At 37.6% G+C, this 19,057-nt stretch overlaps 1 protein-coding gene across 3 annotated transcripts in view; it reads left to right on the top strand.

The window, feature by feature from the left end:
* ATRNL1 (attractin like 1) overlaps nt 1–19,057 on the top strand; it is a 746,554-nt gene that overhangs the window by 638,505 nt on the left and 88,992 nt on the right. For 2 of the 3 annotated variants that reach the window (XM_026494203.4, XM_026494204.4), the window contains one exon: nt 7,067–7,181. In XM_026494203.4, coding sequence (XP_026349988.2) covers nt 7,067–7,181 — 115 coding nt within the window. Of the gene's footprint in view, nt 1–7,066; nt 7,182–19,057 lie in introns of those variants that run through there. The other variant, XM_057308391.1, reaches the window with a different exon arrangement.

The raw sequence follows: 19,057 nt of genomic DNA, 5'->3' as shown, positions 1-19,057 counted from the left end.
TAGGGAATTATTGTAAGGACGCTTTTACAGAAGTGGCTTGTATACAAACATAATTCCTTTTCTGTGGTCAAGATATTTTACTACACTCTTCATCTCTTGCTGATTCTCTGACGTTAAATAATTAAGCCATTTTCTACCTGAAATTTACAGGTATTTTTTGCTAATTTTTCTCTCAGTTGGTACTTTTGGCATTAATAGCAGAAAGGTAGCCCAACAACACAATCAACCGATGTACTCTCAAATTGTTTCCTGTTTTTCTAAACCCCCTAAACTACGAACCACTGTTTCTCAACTGTTTTTGTTATTGTTTTGTTTTATTTTGTTGTAATCATAAACTTACTTTCTTCTCATTTTTGTAATCAAATATTTTAACATAAATTTGGATATTTTGAATAGTTCCAATTATCCCATTGAGAGCTTAAAAACAAAACAACAAAGAAAACCTTGCCTGATGGTAGAGAGGATAAGTATTTCTTAGGTATATTAAAGAGGATTTTGATATTTCTGGTATTTCACCATTATTTAAACCTGAATTCATTTTATTTTCTCCTAGTATATTTTAACCAATTGACCTTTCCATATACTTTGCATTTATTAAATTAGAATAAATTTCAGAAGCCTAGAAATATGGTTCAAAACATTCATAGTATTTTTCTGTTAGCCTTGGAATATGACAAGCCTATTCTCTAAATATTTACATCATGGGAGAATATCTATGTACTTATGCTGATTTTGACTTAACATTTTCAAAAATAAGTCTGTTAAATTAAATGTAAGCTTTAAAGTGTAAAACCGTAGATCATGTAACTTGATACAAGTATTGCAACATGGCTCACAGCATATTCCTGGAAGGTTTTTATGCCCTTTACTTCTGCCATCATGGCCACTTTCACCTTTATATTGAAAACCCCCAAAATGTATCTGTATGAGAATAATTTTAAAACATGAGATTTATGTTGCTATAAAGGAGAAATCCTTTATAACCACATAAAACTGTTGTCACCAGAAATTTCAGTCTAAGTTTTACACGAAAGGGGACATATTTTATATTTAATGCCTCGTTAAACTTTCTGGAAATGGCAGTATTCTAAAATATTCTTGGTGAATGACTACATATGTCTGTATTTCTTCTGAAAAGTTCAAATACAATCAACAAAAAAGACCAAACAAATCGTTTGTTCTAATCATTAAACCAGTGGCCTTTTTTTCTTTGATTTTGTCTTCATGCATAGATGTTGCCTTGACATGTCAGCCATGTCTCACTTGTAGGTTTCTCAGGGAAGTAGCCCAATTCACCTTTCCTTTTTTTTTTTTTAAAGATTTTATTTATTTGACAGAGATAGAGACAGCCAGCGAGAGAGGGAACACAAGCAGGGGGAGTGGGAGAGGAAGAAGCAGGCTCATAGCGGAGGAGCCTGATGTGGGGCTCGATCCCATAACGCCGGGATCACGCCCTGAGCCGAAGGCAGACGCTTAACTGCTGTGCCACCCAGGCGCCCCCAAATTCACCTTTCCTATGCTAAAATGATATCCTCACTGTTTCAGAGGTGACATTCTATTTACCCCTAAATTCCTTGTGCATGTTTGTGTCCACACATGTGTGCATGGAATATGTGTGTTCGCATACCTGTGTGCTTGCACATGTGTTTGTGTACACGTGTGCGGGTGCACGTTTGTTTGTACATGCATACATATGATAAACTACACTGTGTGGTGAAGATGATGGACGCAGGAGGCAGCCTGCCTGAGAATAAATCTCAGCTCTGCTCCTTCCTAGTTATATACATTTGAATAGGTAGTTTTAACTTTGCTTCAGCGTTCTTACTGTAAGATTTAAATAAGCTATTGTATGTAAAGAATTTGGACTACCTAATTCATAGTAAGTACTTAATACAATACTAGCTATTACTACTATAATCGTTATCATTATTTTCATTTACTCTATTCCTAAGGTCATATTATTTATACAAATGCCTTAGTTGGTGATTATGACATACGTGTTTCACTGAAGTGATATTAAAGATATAGTAACAAAATATTTTGGGTTGTGAAAATTTAATTATATAAACTGTATTGTGTAGTGTATCATCGGTGGCAGGAAACAATAATGAGAAAGCAACAAAAGTTGCATAACTTTGTGGTTCACAGACAAATAGAGTGACATGCATTCATTTATTCAAATGTCAGCACATCTCTTTTGTGCCAGGATTTGGTGCTAAAATGATGGGCACCATACAATCCAGCAGTCATACTCCTTGATATTTACTCAAGGATTTGAGAACTTATATCAGCACAAAAACTTACTTGCCTAAAAAGGGAACAGCATGAAGGGAACAAGGGTGGATGGTAAACCTCTCTAAGTGTACTTAATTTTTAGATCTGACCCTAGGACCATTTCAATGTCTTAAAATTATAAAGCGATATTAAATAAAAATGGAAAAGGGAACAATCCCTCAAAACAATCAACCTCTGCATTCACAAACTTACCTAAATTGGGATGGAATCAGTGGCAAAACCACACAGAGAGGACCTTTCAAATGATTTTATTTTATTTTTTTCCAAGTGATTTTAAACATGCAGTATATTCTTAGTAGGATCCTTAAGACAAAAACAAAACAAAACAAAAACTACAGAGAAGTCAATTTTAATTAATTGTATCGTCATATATAATATATAATACTATATTTAAATTGTGTTATAGCATACACGTAACTATCAATATTACTGGGTATCAAGATTTTTAATGTAAGAGAGAAGAGAAACGAAAACTCAAAGAAGTTAAATAAAACAAATTAAATTTGAATAGGCAATATCATTATGAATTCACGGTATATTTTTCCTCTTTAACAAAATTCTTTACACAAATCCACCTTCATTGAAGACATGATGCTCAGGTTCTGGGAATGCTGTTGACTCTCTTCAGCTGTCAGCCCCTTCAGGTATTACCACAACAGCAGAGAGCCACCTCGTCCAAGATCATGACCCTTCCCAAGGGCAATGATATGTAAGAACTGATCTTTGAGGGAGTATAAGAGCCTGGCCCTCCTAGCCCAACTTGATCGTTGAAAGATCACTCCGGCTCTCCAGGTGTCCCCTTGGCCTTGCACCTCAGTTCAGCCCTTTCCCTCTGTCTAATGAGGCTTCCTTCCTTTTCCTTCTACTTTTTTTTTTGACCATAAAAACCTCTGCTTGCTAACTCTGTCTCCCAGGGAGTCTGCTCCTTTGGAAATCCAATTTTTGACACTGAGCTCTGTTGCCTGAAACTTCCTAGAACAATGGCCAGCCCAGTAGCAATAAATACCTCTTATGTCTGGAGTTAATATCACTTCTCTGCAAGCTTCCTTAGAGAAATATCTGATTACAGGTCTGGGATAGGCAAAAGACAAGGAAGCTACCAAAGGCTTTTGTGGTCATGTCAGAAGAACTCAGGAGCCAATTTGAAGACATTCTCATTGTTCAAAGATAGTACAATTTGAACAATTAACAAAACTAACAATATCAAAACTATAACTCCTATCAATTGAAACACGTCAGAAATATTAAAAGTATAAATTTATAATGATAATATAAATTGTCATGTTTGGAGAATGCTAGCAAATAATTATTTTGAAAATTGATAAAGAAAATAATCAAGTCTTGGGGCGCCTGGGTGGCACAGCGGTTAAGCGTCTGCCTTCGGCTCAGGGCGTGATCCCGGCGTTCCGGGATCGAGCCCCACATCAGGCTCCACCACTATGAGCCTGCTTCTTCCTCTCCCATTCCCCCTGCTTGTGTTCCCTCTCTCGCTGACTGTCTCTATCTCTGTAGAATAAAGAAATAAAATCTTAAAAAAAAAAAAAGAAAATAATCAAGTCTTTAGCCTACTTTTCCTATAAAAACTGTATAAAAACTCTCAGTAAACTAAGAATAGAGGAGAACTTCCTTAACTTGATGAAGAATATCTGCAAAAAACCTACAGCTAATATCATGCTTAATGGTGAGAACTTGAAACATTTCCACTAAGATCAAGTACAAGGTAAGGATGCTCCCTTCTCACCACTCCTTTTCAACGCTGTACTGGAAGTTGTAGCTAATGCATTATGACAATAAAAAGAAATAAAAGGTATACAGATTGGGATGCAAGAAATGAAACTATATTTATACATGACATGATTTTCTATGTAGAAAAATCCAGAAGAATCAACAACAATACTCCTGAAATGATCAGCAATTATAGCAAGTTTGCAAATATAAGGTTAAAATACAAGTCAGTTGCCTTCCTACATACCAGCAATGAACAAGTAGAATTTAAAATTAATAGCATTTTAATAGCATTTATACTACTGCCCCTCAAAATGAAATACTTAGGTATAAATCTAACAAAATATGTACAAGATCTGCATAAGGAAAACTACAAAACTCTGATGAATAAAATTAAAAAACTAAATAAAGGTAAAGATATTCTGTGTTCATGAATATGAATAATCAATATTGTCAAGATGTCAGTTCTTCCCACCCTGATCTATAGATTCAAAGCAATCCCAATCAAAATGCCAGCAGGTTATTTTGTGAATATCTACAAACTGACTCTAAATTTTATATGGAGAGGCAAAAGACCCAGAATAGCCAACACAGTATTGAAGTCGGGAGGCCTGACACTACCCAACTTCAAGGCTTACTATATACCTACAGTAATCAAGACAGGTAGTATTGGTGAAAGAATAGACAATTAGATCAATGGAACAGAATAGAGTGCAGAAATAGACCCACATAAATATAGTCAGTTGGTCTTTGTCAAAGGATCAAAGGCAAGGCAATGAAGCAAAGATAGTCTTTTAAAGAAATGGTTCTGGAACAACTGAACATAATGCAAAAAAAATGAATCTTGTACTCTTCACAAAAATTAACTCAAAATGGATCATAGACCTAAATGTAAGCTGCAAAACTATAAGAGTCCTAACAATAACCTGGAAGAAAACCTGGATGACCTGGTGTATGGTGATGACTTTTTAGATACAACACCAAAAGCACAATCTGTGAAAGAAATAACTACTAAGCTGGAATTCATCAAAATCAAAAACTTCTGCTCTTCAGAAGACAATATCAAGAGAATGGGAGACAAACCACAAACTGGGAGAAAATATTTGCAAAGGAGACATCTGATAAAGAACTGCTTTCCAAAACATACAAAGAACTCTTTAATCTCAACAATAAGAAACGAACCAATTAAAAGTGAGCGAAAGACCTTAATAGATACCTCACCAAAAGAGACATACAGAACAGCAAATAAGCAATGAAAAGATGCTTCATATCATATATCATCAGAGGGAATTCAAAGTAAAACAACGAGATGCCACTGCACACCTATGAGAATGGCCCAAATCTGGAACACTGACACCACCAAATGTTGGTGAAGAGGTAGAGCAAGAGGAGCTCTTATTCATTGCTGGTGATATTGCAAAATGGTACAGCCACATTGGAAGACAGTTGATGGGTTCTTAAAGAATTAAACGTCCTTCTACTATATGATCCAGCAGTCACACTCCTTGATATTTACCCAATGGAGTTGAAAAGTTATGTTCACACAAAAGCTTCCACACGGATGTTTATAGTAGCTTTATTTATTTTATTTATTTATATTTTTAAAGAGAACACATGCAAATCAGGGGAAGGGGCAGAGGAAGAGAGAGAATCTTAAGCAGGCTCCATGCCCAGCATGGGACACGGTGTGGGGCTCCATCTTATGACCCTGAGATCATGACCTGAGCCAAAGTCAAGAGTTGGACACTTCACTGACTGAGCCACCCAGGTACTCCGTATAGTAGCTTTATTTTTAATTGTGGAAATTCGGAAGCATCCAAGATGTCCTTCAGAAGGTGAATGGATAAATAAACTGTGGTACAGCCAGACAATGGAATGTTATTCAGCGTTAAAAAGGAATGAGAAGACATGGAGGAACCTTAAGTGCATATTTATTACTAAGTGAAAGAAGTCAACCTGAAACGGCTGAATTCTGTGATTCCAACTATATGACATTCTGGAGAAGGCAAAACTATGGAGCTGGTACGAAGATCAGTGGTTGCCAGGATTTGGGTAGTGAGGAAGGTACGAATAGGTGGAGCACAGAGGATTTTTAGGCAGTGAATATACTCTGTGATACTGTATTGGTGGATACATGTCATTTATATTTGTCCAAACCCATAGACTATAACACGAGAGTGAACCCTAATGTGAACTGTGGACCTCTGATGAGTATGATGTGTCACTGCATGTTCATCCATTGTAACAAATACACCTCTCAGGTGCGGGCAATTGATGATGTAGGAGGCTATGCATACGTTAGGGCAAAGTGTGTAGGGGAAGTCTTGTACCTCCCTCTCACTTTTACTGTGAACCTAGAACCGCTCTAAAAAATATAGTCTACATCACATACATGTGATGTAATGAGCACTGGGTATTATATAAGACTGATGAATCACAGACCTGTACCTCTGAAACCAATAATACGTTATATGTGAATTTAAAATATAAATAAGTAATTAAAGATAATCCTATAACAATTATTTAAAAAATAGTTCAAAAATAATTTAAAAACTGAGGGCTTCAGAGGGGAGGGGGGTGGGGAAATGGGATAGGCTGGTGAGGGGTAGTAAGGAGGGCACGTATTGCATGGTGCCCTGGGTGTTATACACAACTAATGAATCATGGAACCTTACATCAAAAACTAGGGATGTACTGTATGGTGACTACCATAATATAATAAAAAATATTATTATTAAAAAAATAATAATTAAAAATAAAGTATTGAAAAAAAACAAGCTGAAAATAGAACAAAGAGTACTTTTAAAAAATATGTACCAATATTTAATTCCTCAAGAAAAAAGTCTTCTAAATGTTAATGACCACCACTACAAAACCACTGTATTACTATAAGAAAATATTCAGTTGAACTATTAGAAAATGAGACATCGTGTGTCCCTGTCCACTAGGAGTGTACAGTTTAGCTGACTGAAGCATAGGTAGGAGAAAAATAAAATAGCAGTGTCCTGTCAATTATGCAAATTTAAAATTGGGTTTTCTTTTTCAGGGAGCACCCAAACCCATAGCCATTGAACCATGTGCTGGGAACAGAGCTGCTGTTCTGACTGTGTTTCTTTGTCTACCGCGAGGATCGTCAGGTGCCCCTCCTCCTGGACAGTCAGGTAAGATGAGAGTGGCGCTCTCAGCAGTTCAGCAAAACATGTAGACTAGACAGCAGAAATAAACAGTACTATCAAGCAGCATGGTGAGGATATTTACATGGTTCTAATTTAAAGCATGGTAGAATTTATTAGAATGCAAACTTTTACCAAAACATCTAGAAATCTGCATTGCTATAAACAGATTTGCCAGTGTTTCTCTTAAAACCACATGTTAAATATGTGTGTATGTTTGTGTATAATATACATGTGTATGTGTGTTCACACACACACCCAAATTTGTTGTTGTAACTACAGTGAGAAATCTCACTAGCATGGCAAACAAGTTTTTGACCCCTTTGGGCTGCTTATTTTTTCCCCAGTATGTGTGTCGCATAGGATGCCAAATTATATATGTGATTAGAAGTGTGCTTTGTAAATATGGAACCAAATTAAGGAGTTAACTTGCATGTTTGGAATGTGTAGTGGTGTCAGAGGATGACAGCTTGATGCCACCATCTCAGTATATTTAATATATGTTCTTGTTATCAGCACCAGACCCGTAAAGCTCATGGGCCAGGGAACACTTCCCCTCAGATGGCCCAGCCAGCCTTTGCCTCTGATTCTCTTTTTCCTACGTGAAAAGCATCTTTTGAATTTGGGGGTAACTGTATGTGTCCTATTAGAAGTCTTCTCGTTGCTATGATGTTGTTCACATTGTACACACGCACAATGTTGAGTATAACTTGTAATTAAATCACAAATCATGCTTATTCCTCTCTTTTTACATATTCTCTTCCATTTACTTACAATGTGTAAGTTTTCCATCTCCGATTATTTGCTCTGTCCAACTCTTATGAAATGGATGCTTTTTGAGGGTAAGGGTAATTTCAAATCTGTCTTTCTTTTCAATTCCCCTTAGGCAAAAAGTGCCAGAGATCTGACAAATTCTCAGTAAGAGTAACTGATGCTGAGCTCGCCTCCCTGCTTATTTTATCTTTTCTTGGTTCCCTAGCTAGCGCTGACCTTGCTTCTCACTTTCTTGATTTGTATCCAACCCGACACAAAAATGGAAGCTACATTACTTTATCCCCTGTAAACTTAAGATATTCACGTAGCAGAGTTTTTCCCATATGGAGACAGAGGGTTTCCATCACTTAAAAATTATTTATGGTAACTGACGATATCTTGTTGCAGGAACTTCTGCCCAAAATTTATTTGTAGGTCTTTATTCAAAGAACTAAGCATTCTCTTTACTTTCTCATATGTTGAGTGAATTCCATGCTCTTCTTTCAGGAGAGCGAGGTAAAAGTAAATGAGATGTAGTAGGTAGAATAGCTTGGCACAGGTCAGATAAGATGGATAATTATAGGTACCGTGCCCAGCTAATGGAAGGATTGTTTTAGGGCTGGGATGATTTCCAAAACAAACACTTCACTAATGAAAACAAGTCTATGTGTTATACACCAAGGTTCTTCTAGATCCTTGACAAGATGACGTACTGATGGGCAGAGTGAAGGCAACTGCCAATACTCTGTCCCTTTAATCTCTGAAATCTTTTTGACTGATTTGAAAGAACCAAGTAGCTGTGTGGACCCTTGCGTCAGCTGTGTTTTATTACGGATGCATTATGATTACTAAGGCTGATGCTATCTTAGATGTGCGTAGTGCTCTACTCTTTCCAAAGTGTTGTCTTATCTTTCACATTTGATCCTCATGACAAGCCTGTGCAATCAGTATTATAAAACCCACTTTGTAAATGAGGGAACTGAGGCATAGAAATCTATTTCTACACTCAAGGAATAATTAGGAAAGTACTAGAGTGTAAAGAGAAAGAAAGAAAAAGAAAGAAAGAAAGAAAGAAAGAAAGAAAGAAAGAAAGAAAAAGAAAGAAAGAGGAAAGAAAGAAGAAAGAAAGAAAAAGAAGAAAGAAAGAAAGAAAGAAAGAAAGAAAGAAAGAAAGAAAGAAAGAAAGAGAGGGAGAAAGAAAGAAAGAGAAAAAAAAATACTGATTGCTAACATGCCAGGTAATTTTCCCTGATAATCTGTAGCAGAGAGCTTATTTCTCTATAATCCATAGCCCATGTCTTCACCAAGCCCAACATTTGGGGGAGTACTGAAAAGTCTATAGAGTTGATAAAGGTAGACAACCCTGAGTTAACTTACCGTACTTTTTACAGAGCCTATAGATGAACAATGTGGAATATCTGTGTGCATAATTCAGGGTGAGCTTGTTCTTTGTTTTTTTTTTTTAAGTAATAAATGTTTTCTAGGTATTTTATAGGATAAGGAACACTCTTTGAGTCTACTTCAAAATATAGTATTATCTGCTGGCTGCAGACTACTTTGAAATGCATCAGAAGCATGATATTGATGTATGGATAGTAGGATGGGTGGATGAACAGATATGTTATAAAGCAAGTAAAGTAAATGTTAATGGTAGAATCTAGGTGGTGGAAATAGTGTCGTTAAAATTCCACTTTGCTGCATGTTTGAAATTTTTATAGTAAGATATTGGGAAACAATTAAAAAAAAAAAACTCCTGGCTTCACAACCAAACCAAAACAAACAAACAAACAGGCAGTGTTTGTAGAGAGAAATTTTCTAATGGTCACGTCTCCATTTTCCCTGAACAAGGCAAATACTGACAACAACATACAAATAAATGACTAATTTTTTTACTCTTCATCAAGATACTTGGTGTATACACAGGCAATTAAAACTTAACATAGTACCATCCACTATTTGAGAAGAAATGCATTCCAGTGATCATTCGAGAACCGTATCAGCTCTTGGAAAGGAAATGTTGACATTGGTTATTCTCATTTGTAGAGTTTGGTTTATCTCACATCTTTACAGGAAGTCCATCTATGTGCCTGTGCTTATCACAGTGCCCTACACACAGAGAGCAGTTCATAAATACTTTTGATGATGATGGTGATAGAGAAGGAGCTTCATGGATCGACTCCGGACCCCATCCCCACTATGGGATGAACACGGTGCCAGGAGCCTTCTCCGGGCTCTTGAGCAACTTTTGTCTCCAGACATTAGCATACCTATTCAATGACTAATAAGTCTTATTCCTTAGATGAAAAGTTCTCTGGCAGTCCTTAGTCCAGTCTCAAATTTTTTTATGAGGTCCTTTTTTGAAACGCAGCTTTCCAAGTGTAGAGTGATGCTTTTCCTAAGGCACTCTTCATTACCATGAGTAAAAGCCCTGAAGACAGGGTAAGTTTGGGCATAAAGAGAAGGTAGAAGCACATGAGGAGCATGGTGGTCTTTTCTCTCTGAAGCTGAATGTCACACTGACGAATAAATGATGCAGAGACACACGGGTGCCAGTTTTTTAGCCCTCTGTCTTCAGCAGCACCTAGTAATTTTTTTAAATGTAAAATATGACATTGTCTTTGGAATTTATTCTCTTTCCACCAGAAAATATTTTAGGAATTCTTAGCAAGTGATAAGGGTGTGAAGTCCTTTCCGTGGCTTTCATCTTCACAGAGGTCAAAAGAAAAACTGCAGATTCATCCCTCAGATTACCCCATGCACTAATCTTTTTTTTTTTTTTTTTTTTTTTTTTTTTTTTTTTTAACGTAATGAATTTAGGTGTTTGTGAGCAATTCTCCCTCTAGGTGGCTTAGAAGAGTAAGAGCAAAAGATATTAAATAGGCTTTTTGGCATTCCTGGAACTGGACTAATTAGGTTCCCAGCTCCCCCACCGTGGAAACCTGCTGCTTCATTACTCTATTCTTCATGAGAAGCTACTGCCAACCACGCCAGACTCCTTGGGTTAATGTATGATTTCTGCTGTTGACGTTTATACGCTATACACTACTTTCTCTACTGACCTCAGAGTGGTTGAAGGACTGACATCCCCATGAAAACAGGGCCCACTGAGTAATTGCTGCATGACACTAAACAACCAAGCATGTCTCCAATCACCTTGGACGGCAAGGTCTCCAAGCGTTTTAGAGTCACATTAAGATGAAATGTGGACAAAGTAAATAGAGCTCTTCAAAAGCATAAATTGAAAATGATAATGATTGCTGTCACTTTGTGATGGAAGATTATGAATTTCATAGTTTATGGATTCTAACTAATAAGAAGCAAATTAAGTCTTCTCACTGGATTAAAAATCCCGGGGACCCAGATGTCCACAGCCAATGTGGCTGTGTGCTTCAACTAAAAGTAAAAGTTTGCCCTGATCTTGCCTCACCATTTGATTGAGTCTAACATTACCGAAAAGAATACTGTAGAAAGTCTAAGGCTTTGAATTTTTTTCTTTTAGGCTTCGAAGTTTGGGCAGGATGACCCGATTATTTTGAAAAATCTAGAATATTGTATAATATTTAAAATGATAGTCTACTCACGGTGTCATGGATAATGATGACAAAAAAGAGACCTTGGTTTATTAAATGAAAAAGAGGTGGGAGAAAGGGAACTAGTAATTCTGATCATTGTATCAGGTGCTTTCCCTACAGTGATTGGCTTAACCCTCTTAATGATTCTGGAGCGTAGCTATTATTATCCCACAGCACCAGTGAAATGTAGAAGGTCCTCTGCATTTCCAGAGATGGACTGGGAACAGACTCCAGGTCTACAGGTTCTCAGTGTGGGACTCTTTTCCTCTGAAACCAGTTTTTAAAGCTAATTCACATTTTCCAGAAGCTTCTGAGTTTTCCTGTCCCTTAAGACTCTCTATTTTCCTTCCATAACTTCGCCACTGTATCTTCACACTTGTAGAAACACACCTGTTGATCTAATCTTATAGCACTCTCTCTGTTAGAGGTGGCTGAAATAAGAAACAAAACTACTGAACCATATCAAGACTTCATTATACAAAATCTGGCATGGTAGTTACTTTTTTAACCTCAAATCCGAATGTTATTTACAAACATCATATGTGTCTTCATAAAGAAGAAAGAAAAAAGGGGGCATTTCATGGAAAAATAAACTATAAAATTAGAGAACCCAGAGAACAACAAAGAGCAAACACCTGAGGTGTTTGTTAATAAACATGACTGTGTCAAAACACACCTGCTATTAAAAAGACCCACAGATCAATAGAAGGAAATAATTTTATCTTCTATCCAAAATATAGTTATATTGTTATTGTGAATCTTCTTGTACTACCTTTATTCATTTGAGAAATATTTAAACATGTCTGTTACATGCCAGGCATTGGATGTATAGTAGTGAACAAAAACAAATACAAAAGAGTTCCTGCCCCTTTAGCGGTTATAGCCTATGTGGAGACAGACACAAAATAAATAGTCATGCAAATAAACCGGTAATGGCAAATGCAAATTGTGTTAGGCGCTATGGACACAGAGTAGACAGTGCTTTAAGAGAGAGTTATACAGTTACAAAGATTAGTATCATTCTAAGGGAGTAACAAAATGACAAACAGTCATTCAGATGCCCTTTCCTCTGTTCTCACTTGCCACCATGTCTCTGTTCTGCTTGATGGTTGAATAATCCCCACTGCGCCTCTTCAGCTTCTGGAAACTCTCCCCTCTGGTGTGCCTGGATCTACCTCAAGCACCTACTTAGAGATGATGGATGTAGAGCCCCTCCCCTCTGTTCTTAGTCTGCCTCATCTGCCTCGAATCCTTCAGCCAACCTCTCATCCTTCCCCACCCTGTCCCTTGAGGGTCGTGCTCTCTCCACTCACAGGGGAGCTAACTCCTGACTCCGGATCTCCAGCCAACACTGCTCACCTGTTGAGTACCAGCATCACAACCTAGATTTGCTGCTCATTAGGCATAAGTTCACTCTTCCCTGACTCTCTCCCTGTTACCACCACCTACTTCCCTACTGTTTCTGTAAAGTTCATTTCACAATGGCTCAAGTTTGAGATCCAGGAGTTGCTTGCCTTCTTCTCTCTTTCTCCCATTTTACATCCAAATCATCACAAAGATCTTTAGATTTTTTACCCCTGTGGCAGATAGAGTAGACATCTTGTTTTTGCCATTCTTCCTGTCTCCAGTTTTCATCTGGGCACTGGCTGCTCTCACTGGACTTCTGCCAAAAGAGAGCACAATTCTAATCATATCTCTCTCTTCCTCATAAGCCTTTGCTGGCGTTTTATTGCCTGTTGAAGTGAGTCCAGACACTTAGTCTGGGGCGTGAGGTCCTCTTCAGCCTCTCTGCAGCCTTCTTTCAGGTTTGGCGTCCATCCACAGAATCCTTGCCAGCGCCTACCTGCAGAGCACCACAGGCAAGCCCGCCCTTGAGCAGCTTTTTTAACCTCTTGGGCCCTCAGTTTTCTCATCTATAAAATAAGGAAGGTGACCACATGGTATATTTTTATGATTGCTGCCAGGCCTGTGATTCCACATGTATGTTTCTGCCTATGATTCCGCGAGTGTACGTGTTGTCTGGCATGTGCACTGCTGTTCTCTGAGTGCACTCTGAGATGCGCTCTCCCTCCTAGCTGCCTGTTTCCAAAGCCCAGCTCAAAAGCCAGTTCCTCTTCCATGAAGCCTTCAGTTCCCTGCATATAAATGCGACCTCACTCTCCTTGAAGTCCTACAGGATTTACTGGTTCAATTCTTTACTGCCTCCTAACATGTATCAGAGTCACTGTGTACTTTCCTTAACTGTCTTCCCAGGTAGTAAGCTCCTTGAGGGCAGTGGCTGTGTCTGATTTTGTCTTCGGATCCCCAGTTGCTAACAAGTTTTTGGTACTTAGTAATTGCTTGATAAATATTTAATTGATGAATAAAATTATTCTTAAATGATAGAACTTCCTCACCAAAAATATGTAGAAAATATGTAGTTATATACTATACAAATGTACAATTTACTAGTTATAATTTTACTTCATGCCCATAATCTTTGAGACTGGATTTTATGTATGTATGATTCATATAGGATTCAAGTTACATATCTTGGGGACAAAATCAAGCTCAACATTGTATCTTTGATTAAAAAATATTAAAACATAGTTGCTTAGGTTTAAGGTTCAAAGAAAATCAGAATATTAGGGGAATATGACAGAGACAATAAGGCACTTTCTATTTCCAATGTAGCATGTACTAAACCTGTCATAAACTTATTCTATTTTTTATGATTTGAATGTTGATTTATTTTGTGGATAATAATTTTTACAAAATCATGTTATTTCATTTTGGAAGAGCACAGCTAGTTTCCACCCTTTATGACCAGAAAAATAACTTTGAATCTTATGGAATAAATGTCTACATATTAGTTATATGTAGACCAGAAAAATAACTTTGAATCTTATGGAATAAATGTCTACATATTAGTTATAGTCAGGACCTCACAAAATGCATCTGGCAAATAAAAATTATCAATTGCTGTTGTACTTATTATTAACACATATCATTTGTTGTGACTCTGCTCTATGTTCATTACCATTCTTTGAATTATCATCACCCTATAAAGTATATATTACCACTTTTCTTTCACAGATGAGAAAAATAAACTGACAGAGGTTAACCACACTTTCCTATAAACACATAGTAAATAAGTTATTGAGCCAGAATTTAAAACCAGAAATTCTCACACTATAATGCTCTATCCAAATCTTTTTTTTCCCCCATGGGGATAGTGAGGAGTGGGGTTGGTTATGGTCAAAGGCCATTAGCTATGCGCTTTGAGGGATGGTGCAAGCTTTTTCTTTCCCTGCCCAGTGTCGCTGTGAAGTGGCATGCCATGGTCCTCCCATATGAGATTTTAATTTTTTCTTTGTGCCATTGTTAATTGAGAGAAATTGATTAATGTGCAAAAGGAACAAAGAAGAAAATAAGGACAAGAAACATGAAGAATAGTGAACATGGCTAATTAAACATGCTCTAGAAGTGAGTGAAACAGCCTGGAAGTTAACTCAAATACTCTCAAGATAGAGCAATTAGAAAAAAACTCACATGAAAAGTCAGAATTTATGACATGAAAAATGAGACCCCCACCACTGAAAGCATGGCCAACACATTTTTCTTTTCTTTTTCTTCTCCCTACCTGCCACTCTGTTAAGGTATTTATAGAATTGAGTGGTAAATAATTACTGTGGTCAAAGAGAAAAATAGGAAAAAATAAGCAACTCAACAACTCAACTTACAAAGCCAAAGGGGAAAATCAAAATTTGTCTGGAATAAGTAAAACTGCCTTCAAAGCAACAAAACAACGAAATAAGAATTTTGCAGGTATGAATAAAATTTAAAGCCTAAATCAGCCCACCAGTATTTCCTATGCTGGCTGACACCATGGTCTCTATATAAAACTTCCAGTTAGTAAGATGTTTCACTTTTAATTGGTCATGAATTAAATAGTCCTGCTTTACATACATTTAGGAGAATTTAACAGAAGGACACCTGCCTTTAACAAGGATAGATGGATAATCCTGAGTGTCAGAGAATTTTGGAAGTTTTGGAACTTTAGAAATGGACTTAGAAACCATCTACTTCTATCCTGCATTTTGGGAAGGAAGGAAGGAAGGAAGGAAGGAAGGAAGGAAGGAAGGAAGGAAGGAAGGGAGGGAGGAAGAAGAGGGAGGGAGGGATGGAGAGGGAGGGAGGGAGGAAGGAGAAAAAGAAAGAAAGAAAGAAAGAAGAAAGAAAGAAAGAAGAAAGAAAGAAAGAAAGAAAGAAAGAAAGAAAGAAAGAAAGAAAGAAAGAAAGAAGAAAGAAAGAAAGGCAAACCTGAGAGCCAGAGACAGGGAGAGATTTGTTAAGCTTGTAGCTCAGTGGGGACTAGAACCAAAGTCTCTGGATCTCTCGTGGAAGGAGAGAGTTTACCCCTACCTCATGTTTATTATGCCATGTTGTAAAACCTGACAAGAGAAGACCACAGTAATAATCCCCTTGTTGCCAGAAGGCAGGACTACACACCTTCCCTCACCAGGGCCCAGAAATGGCAGACGAAAATGAATTCCCTAGATCCAAAAAGGAAAATTAAGTGGCTTGAGAAAATGTCTCCTTACCAGCAAACTGATAAAATGCTAAGAAAATGTGGGTCGAGGGCTGTGGGAATTTCTTCTTTTCACATAAATATTTTTCCTGGTGACCACTCCAAAGAGCCAATGGCCCCTTAGCCTTTCATTTGAAAGGAGTACATTCGAGTTTTGATAAAACTTCCATGTTATACTGATGGCTGATTTAATGTCCTATCATTTACTGTAAAATGGTGTCATAAAACCTACCAAAGGCATCTTCAAATGTGACCTTCCCTTCATTCTTAATGAAAGGCCCAGTGGAGGAGCCAGCACCAATGGTAGTAGGGTTTTAACTCTAAAAAAAGGTGAACATTGATGATAACAACATTAACCACTTAAGGCCAGAATCATCTCTCTCTAAGTACTTTCAGGGAAAGAGTTAATGGTCCTCTCCAGGATGAATAAGTTGCTTCCTTTTAGCCACAGTATCACTTGCCAATGAGCATAGCCCATGTAAGCTGGGTCTACATCCATAACTGATGGGCAGCAAGTTCAGAGTGGTCATGCAGATAAAGCATTGACAAAACTTAAGAAAGAGCTCATCTGCTTCTTCAAGAGCATGACTCCAAAGAAGTAGTTTGAGAAGTTCTACTTGGTCTCTGGAATTATCATTTAGAAGCCTTGGGGGAATAAATGAATTCATAGCCCCTGAACCTGCTGTCTGACATAATTTGAACTGAACCTTGAAGGCCCTAAAAGTCTGGATGCAGTGACCATACATTCAGTTCCATTTATTCAACAAGCCAGGCAAGGATCATCAAATCAATAACATGACTGTGCCATCTGCTTTCCCCTTGCTCACCATCATAATGAAAAATGACTCCTTAAGTGTTCTGCGAGGCAGTTAGCTCTGAATGTAGAGCTGTAATGGGGAGAGGCTGAGTCACATTTGTATTCAAAACTTTACTGGTAAAATGGAAAGGAAATTGTTGTCCATATTAATAGATACATAAAATGTATAAATGGGGTAATTTGGTATTACTCTATTTATGCATAATATTATACAATTGCAGAAACACAGAGATAGGAAGGGCACTGAAATGACATCTGGCTCATCCAATGGCTTGCAGCCACAGCTGGTGACCCTGTCCAGAATCATCTTGGACAAACTGTTTATAGAGACTTTCCCAAAAGGCATGCCCATAACTTCTGGGACTAATTCGTTCTGTTATTTAACAGTCTTCACTGCAATTTGATCCCATTTTCTTTTGTTCTCTCTCTCTCTCTTTTTTTTTTTTTGTTTTTTTTTTTTTTGTTTTTTTTTTTTTTTGTTCTCATCCCTCCAGAAATAGAGAACAGCTGATCGAGCTCCTTATAATAATCCATCACATGATAGAAGGCAGTTTTGAAATCACCTCCCAGGTCAGGTTCAATGCACTGCTCCCAGTCCTTCTATCCATGCCTTGTAAAGCCCACGTCTTCTAGCTTGGGTAACCTCATGCCTCTCAAAATGTCTTTCAACTTTCCCAAAGGTCATTGGCTCAAGAGTCATAGAATAGAAAGAGATTCTAGAGATGCTTCTGTCCCTTTGTTCAAAAGATGAGGAAACTGAAGTTCACCTGAACAGACTTCCTTAGTGCCCACCACCTTTCTAGAGCCCAGGGGGCTCTCCCTGGCTTTAGTGTCATTGTGCCTTAGTGCTAACATCTCTTTTAAAACCAGCCGCCTTCCCTTGTTGGTCACTTTCTCTCACAGTTCACTAGGACTCCTCTGTCCCTTTCTGACTCTTTCCACCATTCTGCATTTTGCATTCATACCTACTGTTTTTCTCGCACAAGAAAAGGGAGCAGTTCATTTCAGTTAGTTTCTCTGATGTTTCAAAGTCATTTTTGAAGTTTAATCCCATTATTCTAAGCTCCATTCTCATGCCCTATGCCTCATTTGTGTTACCTGCAAAAATGAGATTTTAGGGAGATACAAAATACTTCACATTGCTGGATGCTAAAGTGATTTTTAAAATACACTTTGATGTTATGGATACACCACACCCCTGTCCTGTGCAGGTACTAGTCCTTCTGCCTCAACTATCCTCCAACACACAACACCCACACCTCCCCTTCCAACAAGAGAATGTCACTTCAAGGGTCACCTCCTCTGTGAAACCTGTTTCCATCCTCAGTCCACTCCTTTGTTTTTTATTTATTAATATAGCATTTTTATTACAGTGTCTCTATTTTACCCGGAGCTATAAGGGCAGGGGTTTTCCCCTTACTTATCATTATATGTCCAGGGGCTAAATGGTGCCTAGAACATAATAGAAACTCAGTACATGTGCTTAATTATTTTACTCCTTTCTCTTACTCATCTGTCCTTATTGGTGCTAACTTCCCAGAGTCCAGCTCTTAAGCTCACTGTGAATTTTCAACTGCATTTTCCCATGTACTTGTTATAGAAGCTTTACTATAAATTAATTCTATAGGTTTCTCAGTTTTTAAAAATGAAAAAAAAAAAAAACCCTCCCTAATTTCTGGCCTAAAATTTGGCTTCTGAAGTAGGATCAAAAATTTTACTGAGGTTAAATCACCTGGTCTTCATTGCTGACTAGGGCTACTGTTTCAGCCCCATTCTAAAGGTCTGTTTGTCTCAAGTCATGTTAGTCATTTTGCAATATGTGTTTTTTTCCTCCTACATTTAACAGTTTCTTTGGGTCTTTGAATATTTTTTTCCTTACATAAAAATCTTACTTTGATGATTTGGTCATTCACAAGATCATTATTTGACCATTTCTAAGACCATCCTTTTTTTGTTTTCTTAAAAATGAATGTTTCATAGGCCCCCCTTCATTCTGGGTGCTTTAAGCGGGATCAGAGTCCCTACTCCTTTTCTCGGTGGCCTACGAGTGAGTCACCAGACCCTGGTTCTGCTGCTTGACCATCCTTTTACCGTCTGCTGGGATTCTTGCTTGGCTGCGTGGCTCCCATATCCTTTGTTGTGGGTTTTTAGA

Source organism: Ursus arctos, unplaced genomic scaffold, assembly GCF_023065955.2.
Source record: "Ursus arctos isolate Adak ecotype North America unplaced genomic scaffold, UrsArc2.0 scaffold_7, whole genome shotgun sequence".
Taxonomy (NCBI): Eukaryota; Metazoa; Chordata; class Mammalia; order Carnivora; family Ursidae; genus Ursus; species Ursus arctos.
The sequence above is the reverse complement of the archived record's forward strand: the minus strand, read 5'-3'. Positions and strand labels throughout refer to the sequence as shown.